This window comes from Folsomia candida, unplaced genomic scaffold (assembly GCF_002217175.1).
Source record: "Folsomia candida strain VU population unplaced genomic scaffold, ASM221717v1 Fcan01_Sc005, whole genome shotgun sequence".
Taxonomy (NCBI): domain Eukaryota; kingdom Metazoa; phylum Arthropoda; class Collembola; order Entomobryomorpha; family Isotomidae; genus Folsomia; species Folsomia candida.
In genome coordinates this window covers 4,042,731-4,068,458 of record NW_019091197.1, presented here as the reverse complement: position 1 = coordinate 4,068,458, position 25,728 = coordinate 4,042,731, and the positions used below count along the sequence as shown (strand labels likewise).

The following is a 25,728-nucleotide window of genomic DNA, read 5'->3' as shown; positions in this document are numbered from 1 at the left end:
CCTTGATGGGATGTAGTCCGATGCGTACAAACCAACATAGGTACATTTGTACATATGTATGTACATATGTACATACAAACATACATGTGAACTTGCGCCACTCTCTGAACAAATGACTCTCAAACAAATTCAGGTATGTATCATTTAGGGATTTTATCCTATTAAGATGCACATACTACATATATTCGAGTTCCTCTTTGGCATCCAACCGTGCACGGCGTGTCTCTCTCTCGCTCTGCAACTGGATCCTCTTCCATCTGGGTCGCGGGTGTGCCAGGGCTAGTAAAGTGTGTCCCAAGGCCATTTCGCCATGTGAGCCTCGTCCACTCACACCCCCCACCTGCGTGCCTGGTAACACCCCCTGCCACACCCGTCCCAGCAACGACAAGCTGAGCCATCAGGCGAACACGGATCTCGCCGGACTCAGTGCACGGGAGGATCTACGCCAGGAGGACTCCCCCAGGTAGGTCATTGTTTGATATGTCGGGGTGGTGACCATGGGGGGTGGTTGGTGGAAGAGTGGGAGCGGGGTCGTGCATGGCGGTGGGCAGCGTAGTCGGGGCTACGGGGGTCCCATGACCCGGTTGTGCTGTAAGGGATGAAGGGGCAAGTGGGTAGTGTCGATCGGCCCCGGCTGAGGCCATATGGGGACACTTAGCCCGAGCCCGAAAGGGCGCTAGGGTATTTTGTGGTCCGTGGACGCCCCGCCCAACAACCTTCATTCGTCTTGCTTCCGCCTTCACGGTGCCGTCCTCATTTGGATATCACCACTCTCCCGTGAGATCTACCTATGATCTCTATCACTCATTTGTCCTGCCTGGGTGTCTCTGTAGTCAGAGCCGAATGGACCTCTGGGCCACATTCCCAGAGGTGATAGTGGTTTTCCTAGCTCTCCATCCTAGCTAGGTTTTCCCACTATTCCTCTGACTACTCTCTACATTACATTTACGATTACATTCACATTTACATATCTAACTCTGTAATATTTAATGTTGATGAGGGCTGCTGGCCATATATCAATAAATACTATACTATACTATACTACATATATTCTAGCTGGTAATTATCTTTAGCTTGATACTAATAATTTGAGGGGAATACAATTTTAGACATTCAAAACTGATACGCTGCAAGTGAATAATATGAAAGATATAATATCCAAGGTTCGGTATTGAATACGTCAAGGTACTTTTAGATTTTTTTACATTTGGAAATTTGGTATATATGTTCTCGTATATGTACAAATGTTACAGAGATATGATGAAAATACCTTGGTGCTGTAGTTTATATAAATAATGAAGGCTTCTACAGCACCACTTTAGAATTTTGATGTATGTATGTATAGGAAAAGTCGCACATTCTAACATCTAATCCTAAGTATATAGCGTTCATTTTCCGCTTTTTTATATAAAACTATAGTACCACATGCACTAAAACTAGATAAAACTATAATTTTTCATTTTCTCAATTTCAAAATGATTTTAATAATATTTTTTAATTGATAGAAATCAGAGGTCGACGCCGACAAATTTTCGGCGGCGGCGGCGCCAGTTTTTGGTGATTTTTCGGCGGCGCCGACCTCTGATAGAAATTGTCACCCATTTTATGCAACTCAAAAAAATTCACGAATGACGATGATACATAGATGACAAATGACAATGATAGATTTTATTACGTAGATTAAAGAAATCTGAATAAATACGTTGACTTACATATGCGCAAACATAGAATTTACTATCCTGAATGCGGATGTAGATAACAGTGAATTGTGTATGAACTTACGTCATCAATCAGATTATTGCACACACAATTTGTGCGACACAAATGTACATAAACCGACCGGCTGATTCAGATTTTACCTGGAACACAATACGTTTCTTGACGTATATTTATCTGAAATAATAGATAAATACGTACTCCCACTTACTTCAAGTAATGGGTTTCATAATAAACGATTGTCACCGAAAGTGAGAGTCAAATACATACATATTTATAATTATAATCGTATAATCGGTGTATCTACATACATAAATTAAACCCTTGTTCTAAGTTTGTAATTCAAATTCCAACATTGGTTTCCTGAATCGACTGCTATCGTTATGGATCTCGACGCCAAAAATAAAGAATACGCAGAGATGAAGAAAAACAACGCCTATCTCTGCAAACTAGCCACAATCTCCAACAAAAACCCGAAATACTTAATGCCACACTTAATTTCCGCTTCAAATTCTGTAACAAAAATAAATACTTTTTGCCCAGATCCTCCCGAAATTTGGGAAAAAAACTCCAGGCAATTTGACCCTTGAAAGCAACCTCAAATATAAAAATCATTAGTTGGGGAGACTGGGATTTTGGTGTTGCTGCTACAAAGAAGTGTAACTTTCAACATCGGCAAGAATTTGACGATGTCGTGTCACAAAGAACAGGATGCTGGATATTCGACCAGATTATTCCACAAACTTGGGAAACCATTACAATTCCGGAAGCATTTAAACAAGTTGGAGTGACGTTATGTTTAAATTTTGAAAACATACTTGAATCAGCAAGTGACGAAGCGAAGGAAAAGTTCGAAATGCAGGGCTGGATGCTTGGTGAAAAGGCACGTGAGGAGAAAGTACTCAAATCCTTCCTTCTCCAGATATTTGGAAAACACCTGAAAAATCAATCAGGAGGACAGCAAGTAGAGTTTACAAACTTTAAGCGTTATTTTGAAGACGGTAACTCTTGTTATGGGACGGCTGAGTACGGGGAAAATTATGTTTTCATAAGCTATGGAACTTCATAATTAATTACCTATAGTTAACTATTTTTATATACCTGGCAGTGCAACTTGTATATATTTAATTATTGTACTAAATCACAATTATGTGCAGTGGTTTTATAGTAAATCATGTTTATTTTAACTTTGTTTAGGTTCATAACTTTGAAATGTAAATAAATAACGGCGAAATTAAGATAAAATTAGTTCAATTTGGTACAATTCTTTAATAACCACAGACCTATGTAATTGCCTGTTGTACGTACTTTATCATTTAGGTTGTTAATTTAAATGTTCTATCCAATTATCTAGGGTACGACCCTCAAAAATCTACGAAATTTCGAAAATATAATTTTCTAGTCATGAAACGACGCCCGGAACAGAACTACGGTCAAATAAGTCAATACTAGATAAGCGGAGAAGGTTCTGAGTTGGATACTCACATGCCCAAGATTTATTGGTACAAAGATTCTATAATTGTAGAAATACGTATTTCAAAATATTGGAGAATTACATACAAACAATTTACTTTTGCTCTTTCTTTTCACGTTTCGTGTTCCCATTCATCGTTTACAAATATGCATAATTATTCTTGCAATGGTGAAAATCACACCTCCAGTTTATACGTGGCAACATATTTATCCAGATTTACATATTTTCAAGCAACCTCCGTCTTATTCTAACCACTACGGGAACTTTTCTTTGCGATTTTTTCGTCCCATGTAAAAATATCTTTGTAACCTTTATATACAAAGGTTTATGTCATGACTGTGAAATGAGCCTTCATTAATTTTGCCAACTGTATGTAAACTATGGCATTGGTGAGTGATAAAATGTCCAATTCAAATTTTGAGCGATGATTTTGACATGTATTTATTTAAGGTTGCTTGATAAGTAAGTAAGCAACTGAAATCTTCATGATCTAAAAAAACACTTTAATCATGGTCCCATACCAAATTCCATCAAAATTTACTGCAGCAATTTTATTTAATGGGTACATAAATGTATTTACTTTTATCTGTATTTACTTACATATTTATAGCGCCACTATTCCTGCAACTATTTGAATTACTTTGAAAGAGACTGATTTTTAATCTCAAATCCAATTACTTACTTTATGCTTCGAATGTAAATAAATATGTACTCATGCCAGAAAATTAAACTATGCGACCTTTCATTTTGGTAATCAACAAGCTTTTAATAAATATTATATCAATTCATGACAGGCAAACTATTTAAAATAGCAATAAATACTTAAGTTGTACCTTCAATCTTATTTTGACGACTTTTTAACTCCACGGACATTTTTCATTCTACAAGTCACATAACTCTAAAAAACGCTGCTTTTTTCCTAAAAATGTACGCTGGGCTTACGAGACCTCCCAGAAATGAGAGGGGCACATTTTCGCAGGAATGTAAAGTCCTCTCCATGTTTCAAAATTTGTTTCTCGACCACTACCGATTTTTCTACAAGTTGCCCATGGAATGGAGCCCCCCAACTGGTCAGCTTGTCCTCGTCAAACGTCGCTACTCCTATTTTTTTGACCGCCTCCCACTTTTGTTTGGATTTCTAATTATCTTCTGCGGACTCTTGGGGGCACGTGGGTTGACATATTACAACTCGTTCCTTGCACCCTCTCCTTTAACGTCAAACTTCTTTTTCAAGTTGCAAATTCAAATCTGTCTGGCATCCGTGGTCCTTGGCCTCACCCTTTTCGGGGGACATACCTTCATTTGCATAAAATACGTGCATGATCTTCACTATGGTTTGAACCACTTGCTCAAGCTGTACTATGCAATGGAGCATCAACAGTACAGAAGCTGGGTTCTGCCAGCTCGAAATAATTGGGTTCGGTAATAAAATCATATCAAATTGTACTATGTAAAAAAGTGGAAATCTGAATCTATGAGTGTACTCACGACAACGTCTTATTTAACATTGAAACTCATTTGGAAAAGTTTGCGGCGCTCAAAAAATGTGTTTTGAGGGGATTCGTAAAATACGACTGCACAAATCTTTCAAATATACTGACGTCCAAAACATCTAACAAGGAAACATACCGAGGTGTCCAACGAGTTAAGGGTCGACACCTATACCAAAATGACCACAATCCATGACTTATTAAAAAAACTGAAGGAATTCCCGTGTAAAATTCACTTTTCGTCAAGTTGTGACGATATTTGTGACGAGCGCATGACCATCGGGTTGCCAGCGGGAGAGGTCGGCCGCTGAACGATCAGGTCGAACACAAAGAAGCGTCGTCGTCTTCACGTCGTCTTCAGAGATTTCAAATTCTATCAAATTTTGAAAACCACTTGAAATTTGGAAAACCACTTGAAATTTTGAAAAAAATTGAAATTTCTACAAAATTTCCAAAATTTCTTCAAAATTTCAAGATGTTTTCAAAATTTGAAAGAATTTGAAATCTCTGAAGACGACGTGAAGACGACGACGCTTCTTTGTGTTCGACCTGATCGTTCAGCGGCCGACCTCTCCCGCTGGCAACCCGATGGTCATGCGCTCGTCACAAATATCGTCACAACTTGCCGAAAAGTGAATTTTACACGGGAATTCCTTCAGTTTGTTTAATAAGTCATGTATTGTGGTCATTTTGGTATAGGTGTCGACCCTTAACTCGTTGGACACCTCGGTATGTTCCCTTGTAAGTATTTTGCGTAATTTCTTTCGCTTTCGTGAGGATGAGCGTACGATCTAATCTTGAGAAATAAATATGCTCCCATGGTTCTCCAGCAAAATTTTTGCGAAATCTCACAAATTTTGCAAAACTTCTCAAGTTACATATATTTCTATCTTCAATTTGCTATATCTGCGAGATATGCAATGGCTGACGTGAGTACACTCTATATTAAATTCATAGAAGCGAATCCCCACTTTTGCCTTGATTCAAATCTAAAATAAAATCATATTTTCCGCCCTTCCTTAGTCTATTTCATGGATTTTCTGTCAAGCGCGTCCGTTTAAATGTGATTTGCCTCATCCTCAAGTCCGGAATGCTGCTGGCACACTACGGTGTGCCGTTTATCCTCCTTTTAGCCCTGCATTTAGAGCTGGATCCTGTAATCCACACTTTGACGCATATCAACCGATTCGTACCTTTTATGATGATCTTGATGAAAATTTTTAGAAGAAAATACATCGTAAATGTGGTAATTTATCTGGGACGCTATATTGGAAGTTGGATGGCTTTACTGGAAATTTTCAGACTTTTGACTCACGGCTGCTGTATCATGATATTCGGGGGAAGAGTTATGGTCGCTATTGTTCGCTTGATAAGAAATGATTTGGTGGCGCGTCATCAAAATCGTACTCTCGAGAGGTACAACCAGGTAAATGGAATATTCGTAATTTCGCTAATTCATTAGCATTTCGGGCGTTTTACATGGGTAAATAGGTAGAACACAAAGAAGACTTCATCCGAGTTAGATAACTCGGTTGAGCAAATTGACTTTATTGATTTATCTATTTAAATTTTAGATAACCGTCTAGGTTTCATTAATTTTCGACCCGGTAAAACCCCAACCGGATTACCCTGCCTTTTTTATTTAAATGTTTCCATGTAAAGTTAAATTCAATAAACTTAGTAGAATTTATTTCAACGTGCCTCACTTTCATATGGATATTTCTTGAATTTTGGCATTCTAACGAAGAATGCGATTTCAAAAAGAAATCACACAGGTTTTAACTAATTGTACAGTGCAAATATTTACTATCTGAACCCCCAGATATGTACATACGCCATAACATACATAACTGACTGAATATACTCTGAATAGGGGGCCCAAATGAGAAATATGGAGAAATAGGAGAAATATGTTTTACACGGAAAATCGTTGCAGGGCTCAATCAATTGAAAATCAGAGCTCTCGAACAGAACAAACGTGGTTATGTAGAGATTTAAATTCCATTGCTTTTTTTTAGATGAATTTTCTAAACTTCATGTAATTATGCTCATGAATATGTGTGCTAAATATTTTCAGTTGCGTCTCATCCTCGAGATAGTTAGACATCCACAAAGTGAAGGGGCCTTCTTTGCCTTGGCGGCTTTAACAGCGCTGTGTATCTTGTTGAACTATTCGGTCGTCGTGTCATTTCAGCACGACAGCTCGTGGATCGTGTCCCTCGTTCTTTTTTATGTAATTATTTGCTTGCAAGCCGGGATGTTCATGATTCTCACGTTGGGGGCACAGTTGTCGGAGGAGTCGACAATTTTGATGAGGAAATTGAAAATTATCATGTCTCGCGTGAGATCGGGTGGCTTCAAGAGGAAATTATTTCTGAGACAGTTGACTGCATCTCCGGTCATCAAATTACCATTGGCGATGGGTGACTATACCTTGCAGCATATGGATTACACGTTGGTCACTTTGGTAGCAAAAATCGTTCTGGACAACACGATCAATGTGATATTAGCAATGTAAATGGGGTAAAAATGCATAATCCTTGGTGATCTTTAAACTAGGGCACCTAATATTATCACAAATATTAGCAGATGTGTATACACAAAAAATTTGTAAGAATGTCACAATTTATTAAAGCTACTGAAGATTGTGAATAAATGTATTTAAAGAAAAAATGATTGCTGGACTGCTAAAAGGAATTAAGTTATAACTTAACTCCGGAGCAATTTCTTACCCACAGAAGACAATTTGTTACTACAGTGTTACCACGCGGTAGAATTGCATAGTATCTCCGCCGGTAATAATATTGTCAAAAAATTATTGAGAGTGTAGGTTAAATAAGCTGTTAAATAAGTACAATTATTATATTTCACACTAAAATCCATAGCTTGCTCTAGATCAAAAAGGTTTATAAATATAATATGCTTATAAAATAATTACGAAATTGGAATTTGCATATTTATTTATTACTAAATAATTTCGAGACTGGTATAATTTATACAGAATTCTAACTTGCATGCGTGTACATTTTAAGCAATAAATTAAATATGTATGCTAACTTCTGTTAGAGTTTATCATAATTTGGGAAATATTGCCATAAAGTAGTCCTTAAGATGTCCATTGTCCATAAAAGTCAGCCTTAAGCGCACCACCCCCACACGCCGTCATGTGAGTTGCACACGTGGCTGCAGCAGCATTCCCGTTGACCAGGACCTCCGCAGGGGCAACCTCCCCCAGAGCAGGGTCCACACCCCTCTCCAGTTATGCGACATGGTCCACGTCCCCCGACACCCTTAAAATATTATGGAAATCATAATTTTTTGAATTTCAATTATTTTCTGTTTTCACATTTTCATGTAGCTATGTACTTACTTGGACAAAAATTTCAAGAGTGTCGTAAGTACTGTTATCGACCGGGGTAGTGACCGCAAGCCCGAACAGGGCGACAAGTACCAATACTGTGATCATTTTGGCGTTCATGGTTGAAATGTGGGTTTTATGAAAGTTTTGAGACCTTTAATGGATTCTTCTTCTTTTTGGACGAGGTTTGAAGTTGTGATGAACATTTTGGTGCAGAATCTCCATTTTATACCCGAATGTTCGCGTGGATATGTAAATGAATTGACCTTTGCCATTCATTATGGTCAAGAACATATGAAAAGCATGATTATATTTAGTATAGGTACAATGGAATCAAAACTTGTACAGTTTTTCCAGAATTTAAATATTTACCAAGTTCAAAATTACACAGAATGTCGTACTTGAACTTGACAATACATAATTCATTTCTGAGATTAATCTCACAGAATTGTTTTTCAGAAAGGTAATCTTTCCAAGTTTGCAAATCACAGGTTAACGAATTTGCCAATAAACAATTCTTATAAATAGTTTACATATTGTCAACATCATACATAGTTTAATTGTATTTATTTGAGTTTCAGGAACCAGGTACATAATTATTTTCAAGTGAGCTTATCAATTATTGTATTAACTCGCCCATTATTAGAATGCATCTCGGGTATCGTATACTTATGTACACAAATATTTACATACACATATGAGCAATTGTAATAATACATAAATATGTAATACGCATCTATTCCAGCATCATGTGCCGGTCATTGTCACATTGTAAACATGAAAAATATATGTGTTTGTCTATTTACTACTTTCCACATTTCTGAGAAATTATTCTGCCATATTTTTAACAAATTGACACTCTTGTAAATAATTGTCATCAGGTTCTTGCGAATGGTGGAAAAATAACGCATACATGCATACAAACATACATACATAGGTACGTAGTATTAAAATTTGGGGATATATAAACCAACCAAATTCGCACATTCATCAGCATAAACAACTCAAAACTTGAATCAAACTACAAAGTTTTCCAAAATAAGTTTCTAATTCACGAAATTTTCTACACACATTCATCATGAAATTTACACTTGCCATTATTGCCGTTTTCACCATTGCTGCGCTTTCCTACGCCACCCCAGTGGAAGAAGGGTCACAAACTGGATACGACGCCATGAAAATCCTTGTACCGGTAATCACTCAGATTTACTGGATAGTGCGAAATTATTCTAAACTGAATTTCTTCTAGGAACCCAAGGGTCGTGGACCATGTCGCATTACTGGAGAGGGGTGTGGACCCTGTTCTGGGGGAAGTTGTCCCTGCGGAGGTCCTGGTCAACGGGAATGCTGCTGCAGTCACGTGTGCAACTCACATGACGGTGTGTGGGGGTGGTGTACATAAATAATTATCATGCCCTCAGAACAATTTTATCCTCCAATCCCCCCTTATTTAAATTTTTCTTAATTCTACTTTAAAATAATTTATGGAAAGGTTATACTAAAAATTCAAATAATAAAAATGTTAAATTTTATCATTATATGTACTTGTCTTCATTCATACTTCCGTCTGCAAATAATTCATAACAATTTTTTGAGTTTATTAAATTAACAGTACACTGTTAGAAATCCAGTATTAAAATAATACCAAGCAGTATTCGTAAGTATATGACTCAACCAAAGTGGTATTGATAAGTAATACCGTGTAGTAACAGCTCGGTATTAGAGTTTTACCATATCGGTAGTAAATTTTTAGGGACCGGTATACATAATTATTTTAATTGGTGGTAACTTTAATACCGAGAAATCAATATCTACATACCTATGTGACTATACTAGATTTCTAACGGTGCAAAATTAGCCATTAAATAATGAATTTGCAGATTTCACAATATGTATCGTCATTAATGCTCATTTGCCTGACTCATTCTCAAATTTAAAAATAATCCCAGGGACGATAAGGTATCTCGCTAAGCACCGATTTACATATCAGATATTTATCTATGAATACAACATACAGATATTCGTGGATAAATGTTTTTGGATATACAGCGACGATATGTATTTATGTAAACTGTTCTGTTTGAATATCAACGATTAATGCAATTAATCAATCTCGGACAGAATAATGTTTACTTGCTACCTGGCCGTGAAATTCCAATAAAAATCATTTTAACCGTTAATAAATTCGATTTGTTCCCCTAAAAATGGCAAATTTGCTTGATGTAACCACTGATTCAATCCCAGATTCAGGTATGTCGTTAAGATTTCATTAACAAAATTGTGCGTGCTTATTTTTCTAAGTATTTACTTAAATATTCCAGGATCTGACGTGGTCCAGTTAAAAGATGTTGTGGAATTCATGACGGATCCGTATTTTATTGCAAATTGGAAATTGTTTTACAATTCGTTGGAGTCGCCGCATCCGAATTTTCTACAATTGGAAAAATGGTTTGCTGCTGGGTTTAAAACATTTCATGAAATACTCATGGAGATTTTGGGTCATTGGGTAATCGCAAATTGGGGTGACGCATCAATAGCCAAGCTACTTGAGATTTTGAGAAAGGATCATTTTTGGAAAGTTGTAGGTAATTATGTAAATAAGCCTAATATTTCTTAAAATACATACATATGTACACTGGTAAATGTTTAACATATCGTTTGCTATAATATTTTCTAGAAATTTTGGAACAACAATTTAGTCCAACTGCAACAATTATCGTGACAAAGAGCAAGTTAAGTTTCCAGATTTCATTGCAAAATGACGACTCTGATTAATGTGTAAAAATGTGTACCAAATTTTTTTTTACTCTGGATTTCTAAAGCTGTGCATGTGCTTATCTACTACAAAATTTATGTACAAGTTTAAACTATTTTGTGGTAAATGCTGCAATTTTTGCACGGTGATGATTTGTTAACAATTTTGATACCACTTCCTGATTCGCCAAAATTATGCACGTTAAAATATTAATCAGCCCCGATTTCATGATATTTCGTGACCATAAATCCTTAATTAAATTCCAATAAAACCAACCACTTTTCCCATCCTCTTTTGTATGTATCACCGTATTTTATTTTATTTTTGTGACATTTTATGCTGTCATGCTTGCAAAAAACAGGGTGGAAAATAGTAAAAGTAAAAACAGAAAGATTTTGAAATCATAACGCTAATCATTTATGCATCTCTTCCTCTTCATTCCTCACTGATCGTTTTGTCACTCGAACCTCCAGTTTGTTGCCCTTGTTGTTCCTTCACCCCTTGAGATGTCCCCTCGACGGATGATATCTTTTCCTGCGGCTGCTTGTGGTACGGTTGGTAGTAGAAATCGGGAACTTGCGAGGACGCTGCTGCCACGACAGGGTTGAAATAGTGGGGATAGTATGCCTGCTGGGCGATGGATTGGTAGTTTCCGTACCCTGTTTTTTTTTAAAAATAATTTGTTACAAAAAAAGTCAAATTTATTTTCAAAAAATTGCAAAATAAGGTTTTGCGAATTTTTGTGCCAATTGTGAAATTTTATGGACTACTTTGAATAGAAAACTTACCACTGGGGACATTGTACGGATAACCAACTCCCACACCCCCCACGCCCACTTGGACAGGAATTGGCACAATGGGCTGCTGCTGTTGCACCTGCTGCGTAAAATTTGGTGGTCTGACCCGATTCGTGTAATGGACCCCGTTACCCGGCTGACTTCTAGTTTCCGGTTGGACCACGCCCACACCCACACCGACCCCCTGCCCTTGCACCACGGTTGGTTGGACCACACCCGGCTGAATGACCCCTGGCTGAACGACACCCACACCCGGCTGCTGCTGCTGCACCACTCCGACCACCACGCCACCCCCCACAACGTACGGTTGCTGTTGCTGTTGCTGCTGTTGGACGACGCGATCTCCCACAACCTCCGTCACTCCGGGGTCGACGTAGTAATAACACACGACCGGAGAAGGGGGCACGGCGGCTTGAGGGAAGTAATATTGCTGTGGCTGCTGCTGCTGTTGTTGTTGCACTTGAACTTGAACGGGCGTCGTGCGTCCCGGTACTTGGACGTAGACGAACGGTGGGTACTGGAATTGTTGCGTGGGGACGACTTGACCACCCTGGTACGGATAATAATTGTGGTACTGGTACCGCCTAAATAATGCGAAAATTAGCAGATTATTACCAAATTAACCATCCATACGAACCAATGAAACCAGTGGCGGCGGAAGTTAGGGGACATATGTGGACATTAGCATTGTGAGATTGGAGGAGGAGGGCTTATTAAGATGGGGGAGATAAGATTTTTCTGAATTTCTGGGGAAAAAATGTCCCCCTGTCCCCCAGCTTCCACTACCACCGTAACCAGCTCACCTCTGTTGCTGCTGTACTTGCTGATCCGTCACCACCGAATTTCCCACGACTTGTTGCACCATGCCTTGCTGCTGCTGGTCCGAAACCCCACTGCCGCCCACCTTGTCCACCGCTTTGCCCTGCTGACCCCCCGCGTACTGCTGGTGGTCATAATACCGCACTTGATACACAAGTGGGGTGCCAATCACGTTTTGGAAAACTTGTGGCTCGGGCTCCTTAACTTGCTTCGTCCGCCCCCTGAAAAGCGAGCCTAACGTGCGCGTCGACCTGGACGAGGGCGTCGTCGCTGCCGCCGCGACGAGCAGGATTGCCCAAATGCAAAATAATTGACCCGACATTTCCCTTGGCGAGATCAGGGTCAACTTTCTTTCTTAGCTATCTCTTCCTGCGTGAGGCGAAACCAAGACTGTCCGTGGCGTTGCCAGGGAAGTAGGAAGTTAGCCACATAATAATGACGAGGGGTATGCACAGGGAGGAATTTGGTGGTTTAAAAAAGTGCGTGTGGACAAAGTCAAAGTCAGGGGTGGCTACAATGGAAGAAGAAGAAAGGGATGCGTGCAGGCAGTCGCCGCGGAAGAGGGGGGACAGAGGGACAAAGTCCCCACAAAGTCCCCATCTGCCCATGTTATATAAACCCCTCCCGCCCCTATCCAGCAATGTTAACGTCCCCACAGCTTCCGCGGCCTCTGCTTGCAGTGTGCATAGTCTGTCTGCTGGACAGGTCTCCTCTTGCATAATAATAAGATTCTTCTCCTTCGAAAGTGCATATTTGGACTGCGAGATGAGAGAAAGAGACCATGTGCAGTGTACCTGTGTACATACATGCGTAGGTGAGGATGTGGAAAGATGCAACCACGGACCGGATTGGAATCTTGGATGATAAAAAAATAAGACAAAAAGTGGTTTGCTGGATTATTCTGCTGCGTGTGTGATGCACTTTTCATTTTTCGTGAGGCTTGGACTTGTCTCTAAATATTATTTTATGCAGGAGTAAAAGAGAGAGAGAGACAGTCATGTTGGGAGGAGGAATATGCATGTAATATTTTTTAGGATGAGGAGAAGGTAGGTATCAAGGATTGGTGTCTCTTTAGTGTGGAGAATGTAAGATAAGTTGCGTTGTTATAATCCGTTTTGTTTTGTATTTATTAGAATAGAATGCAGGAAGCAAGTATGTATGGGAGATGATGAGATGCGGTTTAAAGCCCACTTTCAATTTTTACCCAGGTAATGACTATAGCATGTCCATATGTATAGCTGGATGGATATATGAAGGACTGGATTTTTAAAGTAACATCACCAGCACAATGAGCATTTGCATTCTTTTATATGAGTACACCTGCCTCAGAACTTTTACTTTTCTCGAAGCAGTGTTTACTTACTAAATAGCTCTGATTGAAGGTAATAAATTCGATGATTTACAATGATGTACATATACATGTAAATACATAGATACATACATATACACCAATATGCTAGATATTAGATGTGGTGGGAATAATTGCAAGAATTATTTACATTTGACTAATATATATATATTCACATACATTTGTGCGTAGGTGTATGCTTGTGTATTTACATAATTTGCAAAAAGTGGACTGGTTCCATTTACTTATTCAAATTTTATGAATCGATCAAATGAAAATATATATGTAAGCACATATGGAATTACGGGTTCTACGTAATAGCTTAAATTTGCTTTTTTCCACCTTTTGTGTAACGTGAGTTTCCAAAGAATCACATTTCTCAACTATTCATATTTTACAATTACGCATTGTCGTATTGCAAATTTAATAACAATTAAGTATACTAGACACTCATGGATGTCAATTTATCACTTGTAGTCAATTATGTATGTACCTTGAATGTATATAAATGTATGCACAAATATGTAAATATGCACTTAATGTACAGCCCCACATAAATATATACTTAGTTTGTTAATGAAACTTCTCGGGTTATTTGGGTCGTTAAATCTAACAGAACGACACAGACTGCATTACTTGATAGTGACCAGTCTGATAATTATCCAAATCAATTTTTGATTAAGATTACTCCCCAACACGGTGACGATGCGAGGATGACAGGGAAATGGAACCACTTTTATATTTATTTATATGTACATGCATACATTTACAAGTATTTATACACTTCAATAATTTACTCGGAGTTTTGTAATAATTTACATAAACAGATTTCACAATGATTTATTTCTGCTAGGGAAAACCAGGCTCAAGTAGATTTTGCTCTGATTTAGGGGCAATCCAGGGTATTCCGACCCAGGGTTTTATTGGGTTGGGTTTTTTGGGTTTTAATGGGTTTTAATGGGTTGTTAACGAATAAAACCCATTGGGTTTTACCATGTTAAATGGGTTTTATTTGGGTTTTAATGGGTTTTATTCGGGTTTTAATGGGTTTTAACTGTGTTTCAGCTTAAAACTATATTCTAAAAGCTGAAAACAGCTGTCGTACGTTAGACGAAGTTGTTTCATGGCAGCTAAGCAGTTTATTTGATTAATACTGTAAGTTTTAAAAACCAGGAATAAATCAGCGAGTGCCATTACAGGTTTCAAGTGACAAAAATATTTAAAAATAATAATTTCGGAACGAGGTATGTTTAACTGAGCATACATAATTTAATTACATTTAATTTACATTTTGCTGTCATAATTAATACTTTTTTCCCGAATACTTCCTCTCATCTCAGCGAATAAATTAAACAAAATACTGTAGTATTTTTTAATTTATAAAGTTTTTTTAAATGTTTCAAGGCGATCTTAATTATCACCTCTGGAAAAATCGAGTACTTATGGACAGCGAAGTACTTTATTATGAGCAAAAGAAGTGTGTCTGTAAAAAGCACTTATTATATTCTCGATCATAATACATACGTACTTTCATTGTTCATAAGTACTCGATTTTTTCCAGAATTGATAATACACGTTAAGATCGCATTGAAATATTAAATTTTAAAAACTTTTAAGCAACTTGGATTTCATTATGATGAGAGGAAGTATGCGAGAAAAAGGTAATATATATTCTCATAAAGTATTAAACTATGATCAGTTAAACAGGACTATTTCGAAACGGATACAAATTCTAACATGGACAAGTAGGATTTGCATATTAATTGAAATTGGATTGCAATAGTAGTGAAAATTGTTGTTCAATGTATTACTTATGTAAAACCTAATAAAACCCAATAAAACCCATAAAACCCATTAAAACCCAAAAAACCCATTAAAACCCATTAAAACCCCTGGGTTTTTCCGAACCCTGGGGCAATCCCACTTTTACCCTATTTCTTATAAAGCACATTTAGTTACTTTTTGACAATTACACTTTTGTCATTGCTTCAGTCTGAGCCATGAAGTCCAATTGGCTACCATTTCTGCTTGTAATTGCGGTCACTACATTTTCCAAGGTATCATATACAGATACTTACAGACTGTTAGAAATCTGGTATAGTCATAAATACATGTATTGATTTATCGGTATTAAAGTTGCTACCGCTTGGTATTAAAATGGTACCGGTCCGTAAAAGTTTGTCACCGATATGGTAAAACTTCAATGCCGAGTTTCGTATTACTTCACGGTCCTAAATACTTATCAATACCATTTTGGTAGAATCATATATGTATAAATATGATTTGGAATTATTTTAATACTGGATTTATAAGAGTGGTTATATGTACATATTAATTAACTAATTATTGGTAAGAATTTCTTGGAGAAACTATTTGATAAACTTAGTAATTTGAATAAAATCATATCTTCAGACAGAAGAAATTTGTCCCGACGGATCAAATTTTTGGCCTCATCCAGACTGCCAATTTTATTATGAGTGCAACTTCGGTGACGCTCCGACACTAAAACAATGTCCGGCTGACTTGTATTGGGACGTTGCCCGAAGTTTCTGCAACCTCCAGGAAAATGTCCCAGAATGCGTTGGAGGGACAAGGTTTGTGTCGTATCACATACTAACAATGCACATGTCAGACATGTTTCGCACGGATCTTCTTGAAACCAGCACTAAAATCTCAAGGAACTAAACACAAACAATAGTTAGTATGAAACTCAAGCACTTCTGCAGAATTCAAAAAGTTATGAAGGTTTTAATTTTGCGAAAACACGCATTTTCACCATGCGAAACTATACAGAGTTCACCTCTCCGCTGTCCCATTTTCTCCTGCGCTTCTCTTCACTAGGTCATACGTTTTCACTCAAAATTTAATTGATTAATTTCCTAACCAAGTTCTCATCCGATTTTTTATATTTGGCTTTTACATAATTTTTTAACACTTTTGAATATTTAAAATAAAAATTAAGTTGTTATCAGTGGAATTTTTTAAGGATTTGTTCAGAATAGGATCGATTTTCATTTAAATTTCTTTCACATTGCATATTTATATTTGTAAACTTATTTGACAATAAAAAACCAAACATACCAAGTTCCCTGTGTGATAAGGGCCAGCATCACACAAAGTCATAAGATTTTTGTCTTTATATCTCTTTAAATCTTGTCTTGTCTTGACTCTTGTCTTTAAATCTTTAAAGACCCTCAACGCGAAAGAAATAAAAATCCATTATTCTGACTGAACCAATTTTGAAAAATAATTTCCACTTCTAAGAAGTTAGTTGAATCCATTTTAAACATTAATAAGTGTTAAAAAATTATGTAAAAGCCAAATATAAAAAATCGGATGAGAACTTGGTTAGGAAATTAATTAATCAAATTTTGAGTGCAAACCTATGACCTAGTGAAGAGAAGCGCAGGAGAAAATCGGACAGCAGAGAGGTGAACTCTGTATAGTTTCGCATGGTGAAAATACGCGTTTTCGCAAACTTAAAACCTTCATAACTTTTTGAATTCTGCAGAAGTGCTCAAATTTCATACTAACTATTGTTTGTGTTTAGTTCCTTGAGATTTTAGTGCTAGTATCATGAAGATCCGTGCGAAACATGTCTGACATGTGCATTGTAAGTACTTACAATCTTATCAGAATTAGCTGTCTAACTATAAAATAATGGCATCAGACCACCTGTCACCACAACCACGACGACCCCACCAACCACCACGACAGGACCAACTACCACTCGCCCGACAACGACCACTCCCACGACGACGACCACACCTCGTCCCACCACAACGCTGCCTACCCGACCAACTCCTCCGCCCTGCGAATCCCGCTGTTGTAAGAAAAACATTACACATCTGTACATACTTCCTAAAATACATTTGATTTGTACATATTTATATGAAAATTGGAAGGAATCGCCTATCATAGACGATTTTTTATGGCATAGACAATCTATGCCATAAAAAATCCAACTTTGCATCACTGGTTACCTTGCATAAGTATGAGTAAGTAAACCCCTAAACATTTTCCAAATTGTACAGGTCTTTTCATGTATGATCCAGTCTTGATACCTCCGGGTCCCTTAAACGTTACGTTCAACCCAATCCTAAAACTTGACGAATGGAGCAGAATTGAGTAATTTTAATTCGCACATAAATATATTTATCACACATTCAAAAAAATAAAAATGTGTTTATGGAAACTTAGGGAACTCTTGGTGGTGGGAATGTCATCCATCGCTCGGACTTGTCTCCTTAATGCAATTACTTTAACAATGAGCTTCCATACTGTAGTTCCGTCAATCCTTTTAACGACTGAGTTTGACATTTCCGGCTACGTTGACCTACGCCCACTAGAATTTCTCCCGTCTGGAAACTTCACTGGGGAAGGATTCGCAGAAATTTCCCTGTCCAACTTGGAGTACACAATTAATGGAACTTTGTTCATTAATATAATCGGCAACAGGCCCATGATTCGGACCTTATCGGTTGCAAGTGTATCATTCACAAATTTCTATATCGATTTAGGTCCAGACTTTTTGATAGCGGGAACTCCTGTCGACTGGGTAGAATTGAGTGCTAACTCGAAAACTAGATTTGATCAAGAATGGCCAATGCATCGGGTGCAATTCACAGAAAAGATTAGAACTGGTATCAACGAGTTACTTGTTCCATACACGTTGGATGACCTGATAGAATTCTTATTTGGCGAAAACTGTCCGTTTTGCTCAAATACTCCTTAAATCCCTTGAATATTATCTATCCTTGCAAACTTCCAATGTTTAATTAAATTCGGAAGAGAATTGTATTTATATTTAATACTTAATAATTGTACCATGCTGTAATTTAACAAATTAAATTAGCAGTACGCTGTACGAATTGTGTAGCTATTTGTTGTGCTCAAACATAAAGAACCAGGTCAATATTAGCATATATCTACATTGTTAAAAATCCGATAGAGTCACAGACATAAATATGTATGTAATACATATACTTTGTACTGGTATTGATTTGGTAATAAATTCCTACCGGATTGGTAGTAGTTTTTTTCTGAGTGCTAAATTTGTCACTATCACAACATTACGAAACTGTACTGTCCGTTGTTAGCAGTGCCGGTAGGTATACATATTATTATGTATGTATGCAAGTACTCTCGGGTTATTTGGGTCGTTAAATCACAGAACGACTTCATTACTTGATAGTAACCAGCCTGATAATTATCAAAATCAATTTCTGATTAAAATTGGTTCACAGCACGGTACACGATGCACGGATAACAGTGAAATGGAACCAGTTGTATATTTATATGTGCGTATGCATAATCAAGAATACTTCTTTAATAATTTACACCCAATTACATAAACAGATTTCACAATTGATTTATTTCTGCTAGGGAAACCCAGGTTTAAGTAGATTTTGATCTGATTTTGGGACAATCCCACTTTTATCTTATTTCTTACATATGTTCATAAAGCACATTTCGTTACGTTCTGACAGTTACACTTTTGCCATTGCTTGACTAGGAGTCATAATGTCCAATTGGGTACCATTTCTGCTTGTACTTGCTGTCACTCCATTTTCTAAGGTATCATAACAGATATTTATTCAATGCTAGAAATCTGGTACATATAGTCACGCAGATACTGATTTTTCGTTACTACAGCTTGGTATTAAATTATAATAATCCGTAAAAATTTGCTACCCACATACATATGTAGAAAAAATTTAATACCCAGCTATTACACTAGTCGGAATTACTTCTCAATATCACTTTGCATTTATATGAATACCGGTTGGTGTTATCTTAATACTGGATTTCTAAGAGTGTGTGTATATATTAACCCAGTAATTCTCACTGGGGGTTGGAGAAAATAATACATAAGTCGTAATTTGAATAAAATTATACCTCAGGCGGAAGAAATTTGTCCTGATGGAGCAAATTTTTGGCCTCATCCAGACTGCCAATTCTATTACGATTGTAACTTCGGTGACGCTCCGATACTAAAACAATGTCCGGCTGATCTGTACTGGGACGTTGCCCGAAGTTTCTGCAACCTCCCGGAAAATGTCCCAGAATGCGTTGGAGGGACAAGGTTTGTGTCGTGACATATACATTCTTAAAATATTAGGTATGATTAACTGTCTAAAAATAAAATAATTCTACTAGGCCACCTGTCACCACCACCACGACGACCCCACCAACCACCACGACACGACCAACAACCACTCGCCCAACGACGACTACTCCCACGACAACGACCACACCTCGTCCTACCACATCCCGCACAACGTTGCCTCCCCGACCATCTCCTCCTCCATGCGAATCCCGCTGTTGTATGAAAAACTTACCCATTTCTAATTGCCTGCTAACATTAAATTGATTGTTAAATGAAATGGGAAGGTTTTTGAGTCGTATATGCCCTATAAAAACCATCATGAACTCATTCATGTATATTTATTCGTGCAGTCTAAATAAAGTTGTGTAAAATTTACTCAAGGGTGAGTAAAATAGAGGCGCTCAACGTCGTGCAAAATTTTGCAAAACGTTGGATACGTTACCCAATTGTTGTGCCATCCTCTATTTTACTCAACTTTGCATAAGTTGTACACAGTTTTATTTGTAGTGTGCGTGCATATTGTATAAAATCCCAAGTATTTGTCAAATTGTACAGGTCTTTTCCCATCTGATCCAGTCTGGATTCCTCCAGGTCCCTTAAACGTTACGTTCAATCCCATCCTAAAATTGGACGAATGGAGTACAATTGGGTAATTTTGATTCATACATAAACACGTACATATATAACACATTTAAAAAACTAAAATGTGTATAAAAACACAGCGAACTCTACCTGGCGGGATGGTCTGCCAATGTTCGGACTTGTTCCATTAACCTAGTTGATTACAAAATAAGCGTTCATGCCATAGTTCCTGCAGTACAGTTAACGACTGAGTTTGACATTTCCGGCTACGTTGACCTACGCCCACTGGAATTTCTCCCGTCTGGAAACTTCACTGGGGCAGGATTTGCAGAAATTTCCGTAACCAACTTGGAATACACAATTAATGGGACTTTTTTCGTTAATATAATCGGAAATAGGGTCAGCATGCGGATCTTATCGGTTGAAAGTGTGTCATTCGACAATTTCTATATAGATTTGGGGCCAGAATTTGTGATAGCAGGAACTCCTGCCGATTGGGTAGAATTGAATGCAAATTCGAAAACTAGATTTGATCAAGAATGGCCAATACATCGGGTACAATTCACAGAAAAGATTAGAATTGGTATCAACGAGTTATTGTATCCATACACGTTGGAAGAGATGATAGAATTCATGTTTGGCGATTACTGCCCGTTTTGCTCAAATACTTGATTTCCTTCAATACTATACGCAACCTTCAAATTCTACATTAAACTTAAAAAACATTAGTGTTTTTATTTAACTACACTTAATTGTTGCATGATGTAATTTAATAAATTAACACAAATTAAATTAGCTGTAATGTGTGGCTTTTTTTGTGGCCATTTATTATTATTAAATATAAGGAATCTGTTCAATGTTAACACTTAATAATAATAATGATAATAAGTAATATGTAGTTGGTCTATTCTCAGCATTTGGTCAATGCATATACCCATTAGAAAATACCAGTCATATCAACATACCTATGTCAGTATCTGTATTTGCAAAGATACTTACATACGTTTATTTAGAGATCCCGAATTAAATTATTTATCACTATGCAGATTCGATAAGTTTAATATGTATCATTCTGTACTAAAGATATGTACATAACCTTTACCAATGTGACCCAAGTTGTCCTGGTAAGACGTACTCAATTACGCCGACTTGGTTGTAATTTGTCATATTTACATATACACATACCGGCATACATTTATTTACATCATACTGCGTACGAAATTTGTATAATGTTTATTTACATAGGCAAGCTACTCAATTTTGAGGTTACTGTTCAATCAAATGCATTCATGCAATATTTATCTCTATTTATTTGCACCTAACTATTCTTCTTCCCAGTTCAACAAATATATAAATCATAACCATCTCGTGATCAGTATATGATTGCATTCACACCAGTATTGCCAGCAAGGAAAATGTAGTTAACAACAATCTGCCGAATAAACTATGTATGTACAAGGTCGTATATGACAAAAAATTTGGCTCAATTGCCTCAACTAGTAAATATACCTTTACGCTTTAACATGACATGCATAAATACGGTCTGTGCAAAATATGTATGTATGTATGTATGAATATGTACATATGTACATACGTATATCACATGACATATCCCAGTGACTATGCAATTTGGGAAAGTATTTATGCCCACGAAACTACTCTCAAATCATACAGTAACGATTTCTCATTCACTCCGTTAACATAATCTGGAAATATTCGTCATATTTGCAAATTTCCAATAAAATGTTTTCCTGTCTCACATCCTGCCTTTGGTCGACGCTTCTCTATTACGCCATCCTTCCTGCCACTTTCCTGTTTGGGGCGCGGGTCATCGTCAGAAAGCTACGAGGCAAGGTTGACCCCACGAATGAGGTTGACATTAAGGGAAAAACGGTGATTGTGACGGGTGCCTCGGATGGGATTGGCAAAGCAACTGCGGAAGAGTTTGCCAACCGTGGAGCTAGAGTAATTTTAGCATGTCGAAATTTGCAAAAGGCTGAGAAGGTTGTTCAAGATATCCGATCGAGAACAAGGAATGGTGAATTGGTATGTGAACTCTTGTAAATGATTCAGTATTAAATCACAAAGCGGTATTTATATACATATATATGAGATGATTCTACTATAGTGGTACATATGTATTGACAAGTAATAACATGGAGTAATAGGTCAATATTAAGTTGCGATATCGGCAGCAAGTTTTTGCGAGCGGAATAAATTTAATACAGAGTGGTAGCAACTTTAATACCGAAAAATCAATACCTGCCTGACTATACCAGATGTCTAACAGTCCATGCAAATTTAATATTATAAGGGATGAGTCGCTTTATTTTGTGAATGATACACGGAAATCAGCTTAAAAAGATCATCAATGGCTTACTATACTCACGATATGAAAATCTTACTTACTTTGCCATCATATTTTTATTGATTTCAATTCCAGATAATAATGCATCTCGACTTATCATCACTTTCCTCTGTTCGAAAATTCGCGACTGAATTTATCGAAAAGTACCCCTCTTCCCTGTCCATCCTTGTCAACAATGCCGGAATTATTAATCCCGTCGGAGTACAAAAAACAACGGAAGACGGATTTGAAGAAACTTTTGCTGTAAATCACCTCGCTCATTTCCTTCTCACAAACCTCCTCCTTCCCGAATTAAAGAAAACTGGCGAAAGCAATCCTACCGAAGCGAGTCGCATAGTCATCGTTTCTTCCGGTGGACACAGTTGGGGGTCACTAAATTTTCACGATTTAATGTACCAAAAGACTCCTCTCAACGATTTTGAATTTATATCCAAACTTTACTGCAACTCAAAGTTGGCAAATAATCTGCACAATCTGGAACTCGCCAGGAGGTTGAGGTCAGAAAAGGCCAACGTCAATTGTTACGCGTTATGTCCTGGCTTCGTTGCCACAAACATTGGCAGAGAAAATGGAGAGAAGCATCCGATGCCATTTTGGGCAACACATATAATGTTTCCACTAATGAGAATTGTTATGGGGAAGGACGCAAGCGAGGTAACAAATATTTGCATACAATACATACATACATAAAATAGCCTCTGTTTCGTGCAATCAAAAATTCTGGGAACCTAAGTTGTTGAATATATTTAAATTTCCGACAATTTTTGATGCGATAATCATTCCAGGCACAGTGACGATATGCAAATTTCCATACTTGATCCATATTATTTTTACAGGGTGCCCAAACCACGGTGTATTGCTCCCTCACGAAATATTTGTCCCATCACAGTGGAGAAATGTACCGAAATTGCGAATTCTGGGATTATAGCAAGAGACCCAAATTGAGCGAGGAGGATGCAGCAGCCTTGTGGGAAAAGAGTGAACAATTAACTGGAAAATTTTAAACATTAAGTTCCTTGAAAATACAAGTTCTTTGAGTTACGATTTTATTTTTTTTCTCTAATAGTTGTCATTATCATCATATCATTACCTATGTATATTATATATTCTTTTTATTAACGAAGGCCCAATAACTAAACAACTAGATAAGTCTTTGCTTCAATTCTTTCGAGTTTTCATATAATACAGAGCATCGCTTTCTTATCTGATAAGGATTTTGACCTTAAATAACCCCGGAACGGTTTGTCGTAGTGTGTCAAAATTTTGAGCAGACGAGCGTGTTATCCTCAGATAGATGTGTGCAAAAATTCAATTCTCTACCTTAAAAAATACCTCCCCCACAGTTCCCAGAAGTTGAGATAGTCATTTTTACTCTTTCCAAACTCCGTCTAAAAAATTCGGTCTCCGCAGAAAAATTTGTGTTTTCAAGTATCCGACCCAAAATAAGTCCATTTGACTTATATTGGGGGATTGTATATGCATTTCACTATTCGAAATGGTTTTTATCCCCAATCTAGGTTCAAGGTCATTTGCATAATCTTGGGTTAACTTTGTCGTCTGGGAAGACGCTGCGCCACGATGAAAAATTACCTTATTTATTTTTTCCCCGTGCTATTTAGGAAAATCTTACTATAAAAGTGGTTTCGATACACGGTCCACATAATGCTTTGCAGATATCTTCACTTTTTGAGGGACTTTGATAAGTGGGAGGATACCAGGACCGGACATTGCACCCACAACCATAAAATGTTTGAAGAAGTTCTCCTCACTGAAAAGCACCAAATTTCTTGAATTTTTTTTCGGCATTTGTCGTGTACTAAGCTCTTCGAACCCAATTAGTAACTTGTAGGGAAAATAGTTCTTCGTCAATTGCCACCAATAACTCACTCCTATTCCTCAACAGAAAATTCAAATACAATTTTTTGCAAACACGGGAGATTTTTGCTGGAACAAGTTGAAATGACTGTCCCAATTTCTGAGGGCTGTGGGGGAGCCAATTTTGGAAGTAGAGAGTTGAATTTTTGCACACACCCATCTGAGAATAACATGCTCCTCTGTTCAAAATTTGGACCCGCTACGACAAACCGTTCCGGGGTTATTCAAGGTCAAAATCCTTATCAGATAAAAAAGCGATGCTCTGTAAATATTTATGTATTTACATACATATTTATGTATACTAATTAATAATAAGACATTTATATTGTGCATCAAATTCTTCAGACCGTCAGTATAAAATTATTTTAGGAAGTCTATAGCAGACTTTGAATAATTTTTCATTATCTTATTTACCCGTCATAAAGACGAGAGAAATAAACTTCTATAGGGCAATATGTAAATAACTGTTTTTCAAATTTATCACCTATTTAATCAAAGAATGGCAAAGTTACAAAGATGTGCTGGGAAGCGAGGTGTTTCAGTGACGTGAATACCCACAATGTTGAATGTATCTATTTACTAGTACATGGATAACTTCTTACACACCCCATTAAAATTAATTAACAATAATATTTCATCTCGTCACAAACCCATACCAATTTTCTTTACAGTAGCAAAAGTGAAATCGTATGATCCAATATCAATCTCATACAAATTGTCTTGGTCTCCTGGACACAATGAAAGAACGTGAATTCACCAATCGACGCGGGAAACTTGACACAAGGAACCGCATTTATCTCCATTTTAAAATGCCTCCACCCCCAATGTTCCCCAATCTCTGGACACTCCACCCTCTTCAGCCCCTCCACAAACTCCTTCCCCATCTCGGAAAACCTCCCCGATATTCCAACCCCATTAATAAACACGATTTCCACCCCACCCCCAAATCCCGCCATACCTAGGAGAACGATCACATTACCCCCTTCACTTAGCCCCATAATGCACATATAATTGAAACAAATGCAGAGAATCGTCAC

General features: G+C 37.3%; 5 protein-coding genes and 2 long non-coding RNA genes across 7 annotated transcripts; 5 read left to right on the top strand and 2 right to left on the bottom strand.

Moving 5' to 3' along the window:
• Nucleotides 1-7,622: 7,622 nt before the first annotated feature.
• On the bottom strand, nt 7,623-8,232 carry LOC118435716. The gene is made up of 2 exons (XR_004834971.1): nt 8,051-8,232; nt 7,623-7,970 (listed from the first exon to the last, which is right to left on the bottom strand). It is a non-coding gene; the product is annotated as an uncharacterized LOC118435716 (long non-coding RNA).
• A 782-nt stretch (nt 8,233-9,014) lies between these two features.
• On the top strand, nt 9,015-9,576 carry LOC118435647. The gene is made up of 2 exons (XR_004834945.1): nt 9,015-9,230; nt 9,288-9,576. It is a non-coding gene; the product is annotated as an uncharacterized LOC118435647 (long non-coding RNA).
• A 546-nt stretch (nt 9,577-10,122) lies between these two features.
• On the top strand, nt 10,123-11,082 carry LOC110849736. The gene is made up of 3 exons (XM_022097172.2): nt 10,123-10,288; nt 10,360-10,623; nt 10,716-11,082. Exons 1-3 carry the CDS (start codon nt 10,243-10,245, stop codon nt 10,811-10,813), a joined length of 408 nt encoding a protein of 135 aa, XP_021952864.1. The 5' UTR covers nt 10,123-10,242; the 3' UTR covers nt 10,814-11,082.
• Nucleotides 11,083-11,090: 8 nt separating this feature from the next.
• LOC110849735 (protein enabled) lies at nt 11,091-12,814 on the bottom strand. The gene is made up of 3 exons (XM_022097171.2): nt 12,394-12,814; nt 11,582-12,174; nt 11,091-11,452 (listed from the first exon to the last, which is right to left on the bottom strand). Exons 1-3 carry the CDS (start codon nt 12,729-12,731, stop codon nt 11,229-11,231), a joined length of 1,155 nt encoding a protein of 384 aa, XP_021952863.1. The 5' UTR covers nt 12,732-12,814; the 3' UTR covers nt 11,091-11,228.
• Nucleotides 12,815-15,588: 2,774 nt separating this feature from the next.
• LOC110850360 lies at nt 15,589-18,798 on the top strand. Its single transcript, XM_022097793.2, has 5 exons — nt 15,589-15,814; nt 16,170-16,351; nt 17,428-17,585; nt 17,792-17,885; nt 17,958-18,798. Exons 1-5 carry the CDS (start codon nt 15,758-15,760, stop codon nt 18,490-18,492), a joined length of 1,026 nt encoding a protein of 341 aa, XP_021953485.2. The 5' UTR covers nt 15,589-15,757; the 3' UTR covers nt 18,493-18,798.
• A 289-nt stretch (nt 18,799-19,087) lies between these two features.
• LOC118435893 (probable transcription-associated protein 1) lies at nt 19,088-21,120 on the top strand. Its single transcript, XM_035852404.1, has 5 exons — nt 19,088-19,334; nt 19,661-19,842; nt 19,917-20,083; nt 20,422-20,515; nt 20,589-21,120. The coding sequence occupies exons 1-5, from the start codon at nt 19,281-19,283 to the stop codon at nt 21,118-21,120; spliced, it is 1,029 nt and encodes a 342-aa protein (XP_035708297.1). The 5' UTR covers nt 19,088-19,280.
• Nucleotides 21,121-22,131: 1,011 nt separating this feature from the next.
• On the top strand, nt 22,132-24,541 carry LOC110850359 (retinol dehydrogenase 12-like). Its single transcript, XM_035852310.1, has 3 exons — nt 22,132-22,494; nt 22,892-23,470; nt 23,653-24,541. The coding sequence occupies exons 1-3, from the start codon at nt 22,192-22,194 to the stop codon at nt 23,818-23,820; spliced, it is 1,050 nt and encodes a 349-aa protein (XP_035708203.1). The 5' UTR covers nt 22,132-22,191; the 3' UTR covers nt 23,821-24,541.
• The last annotated feature ends 1,187 nt before the right edge of the window (nt 24,542-25,728 follow it).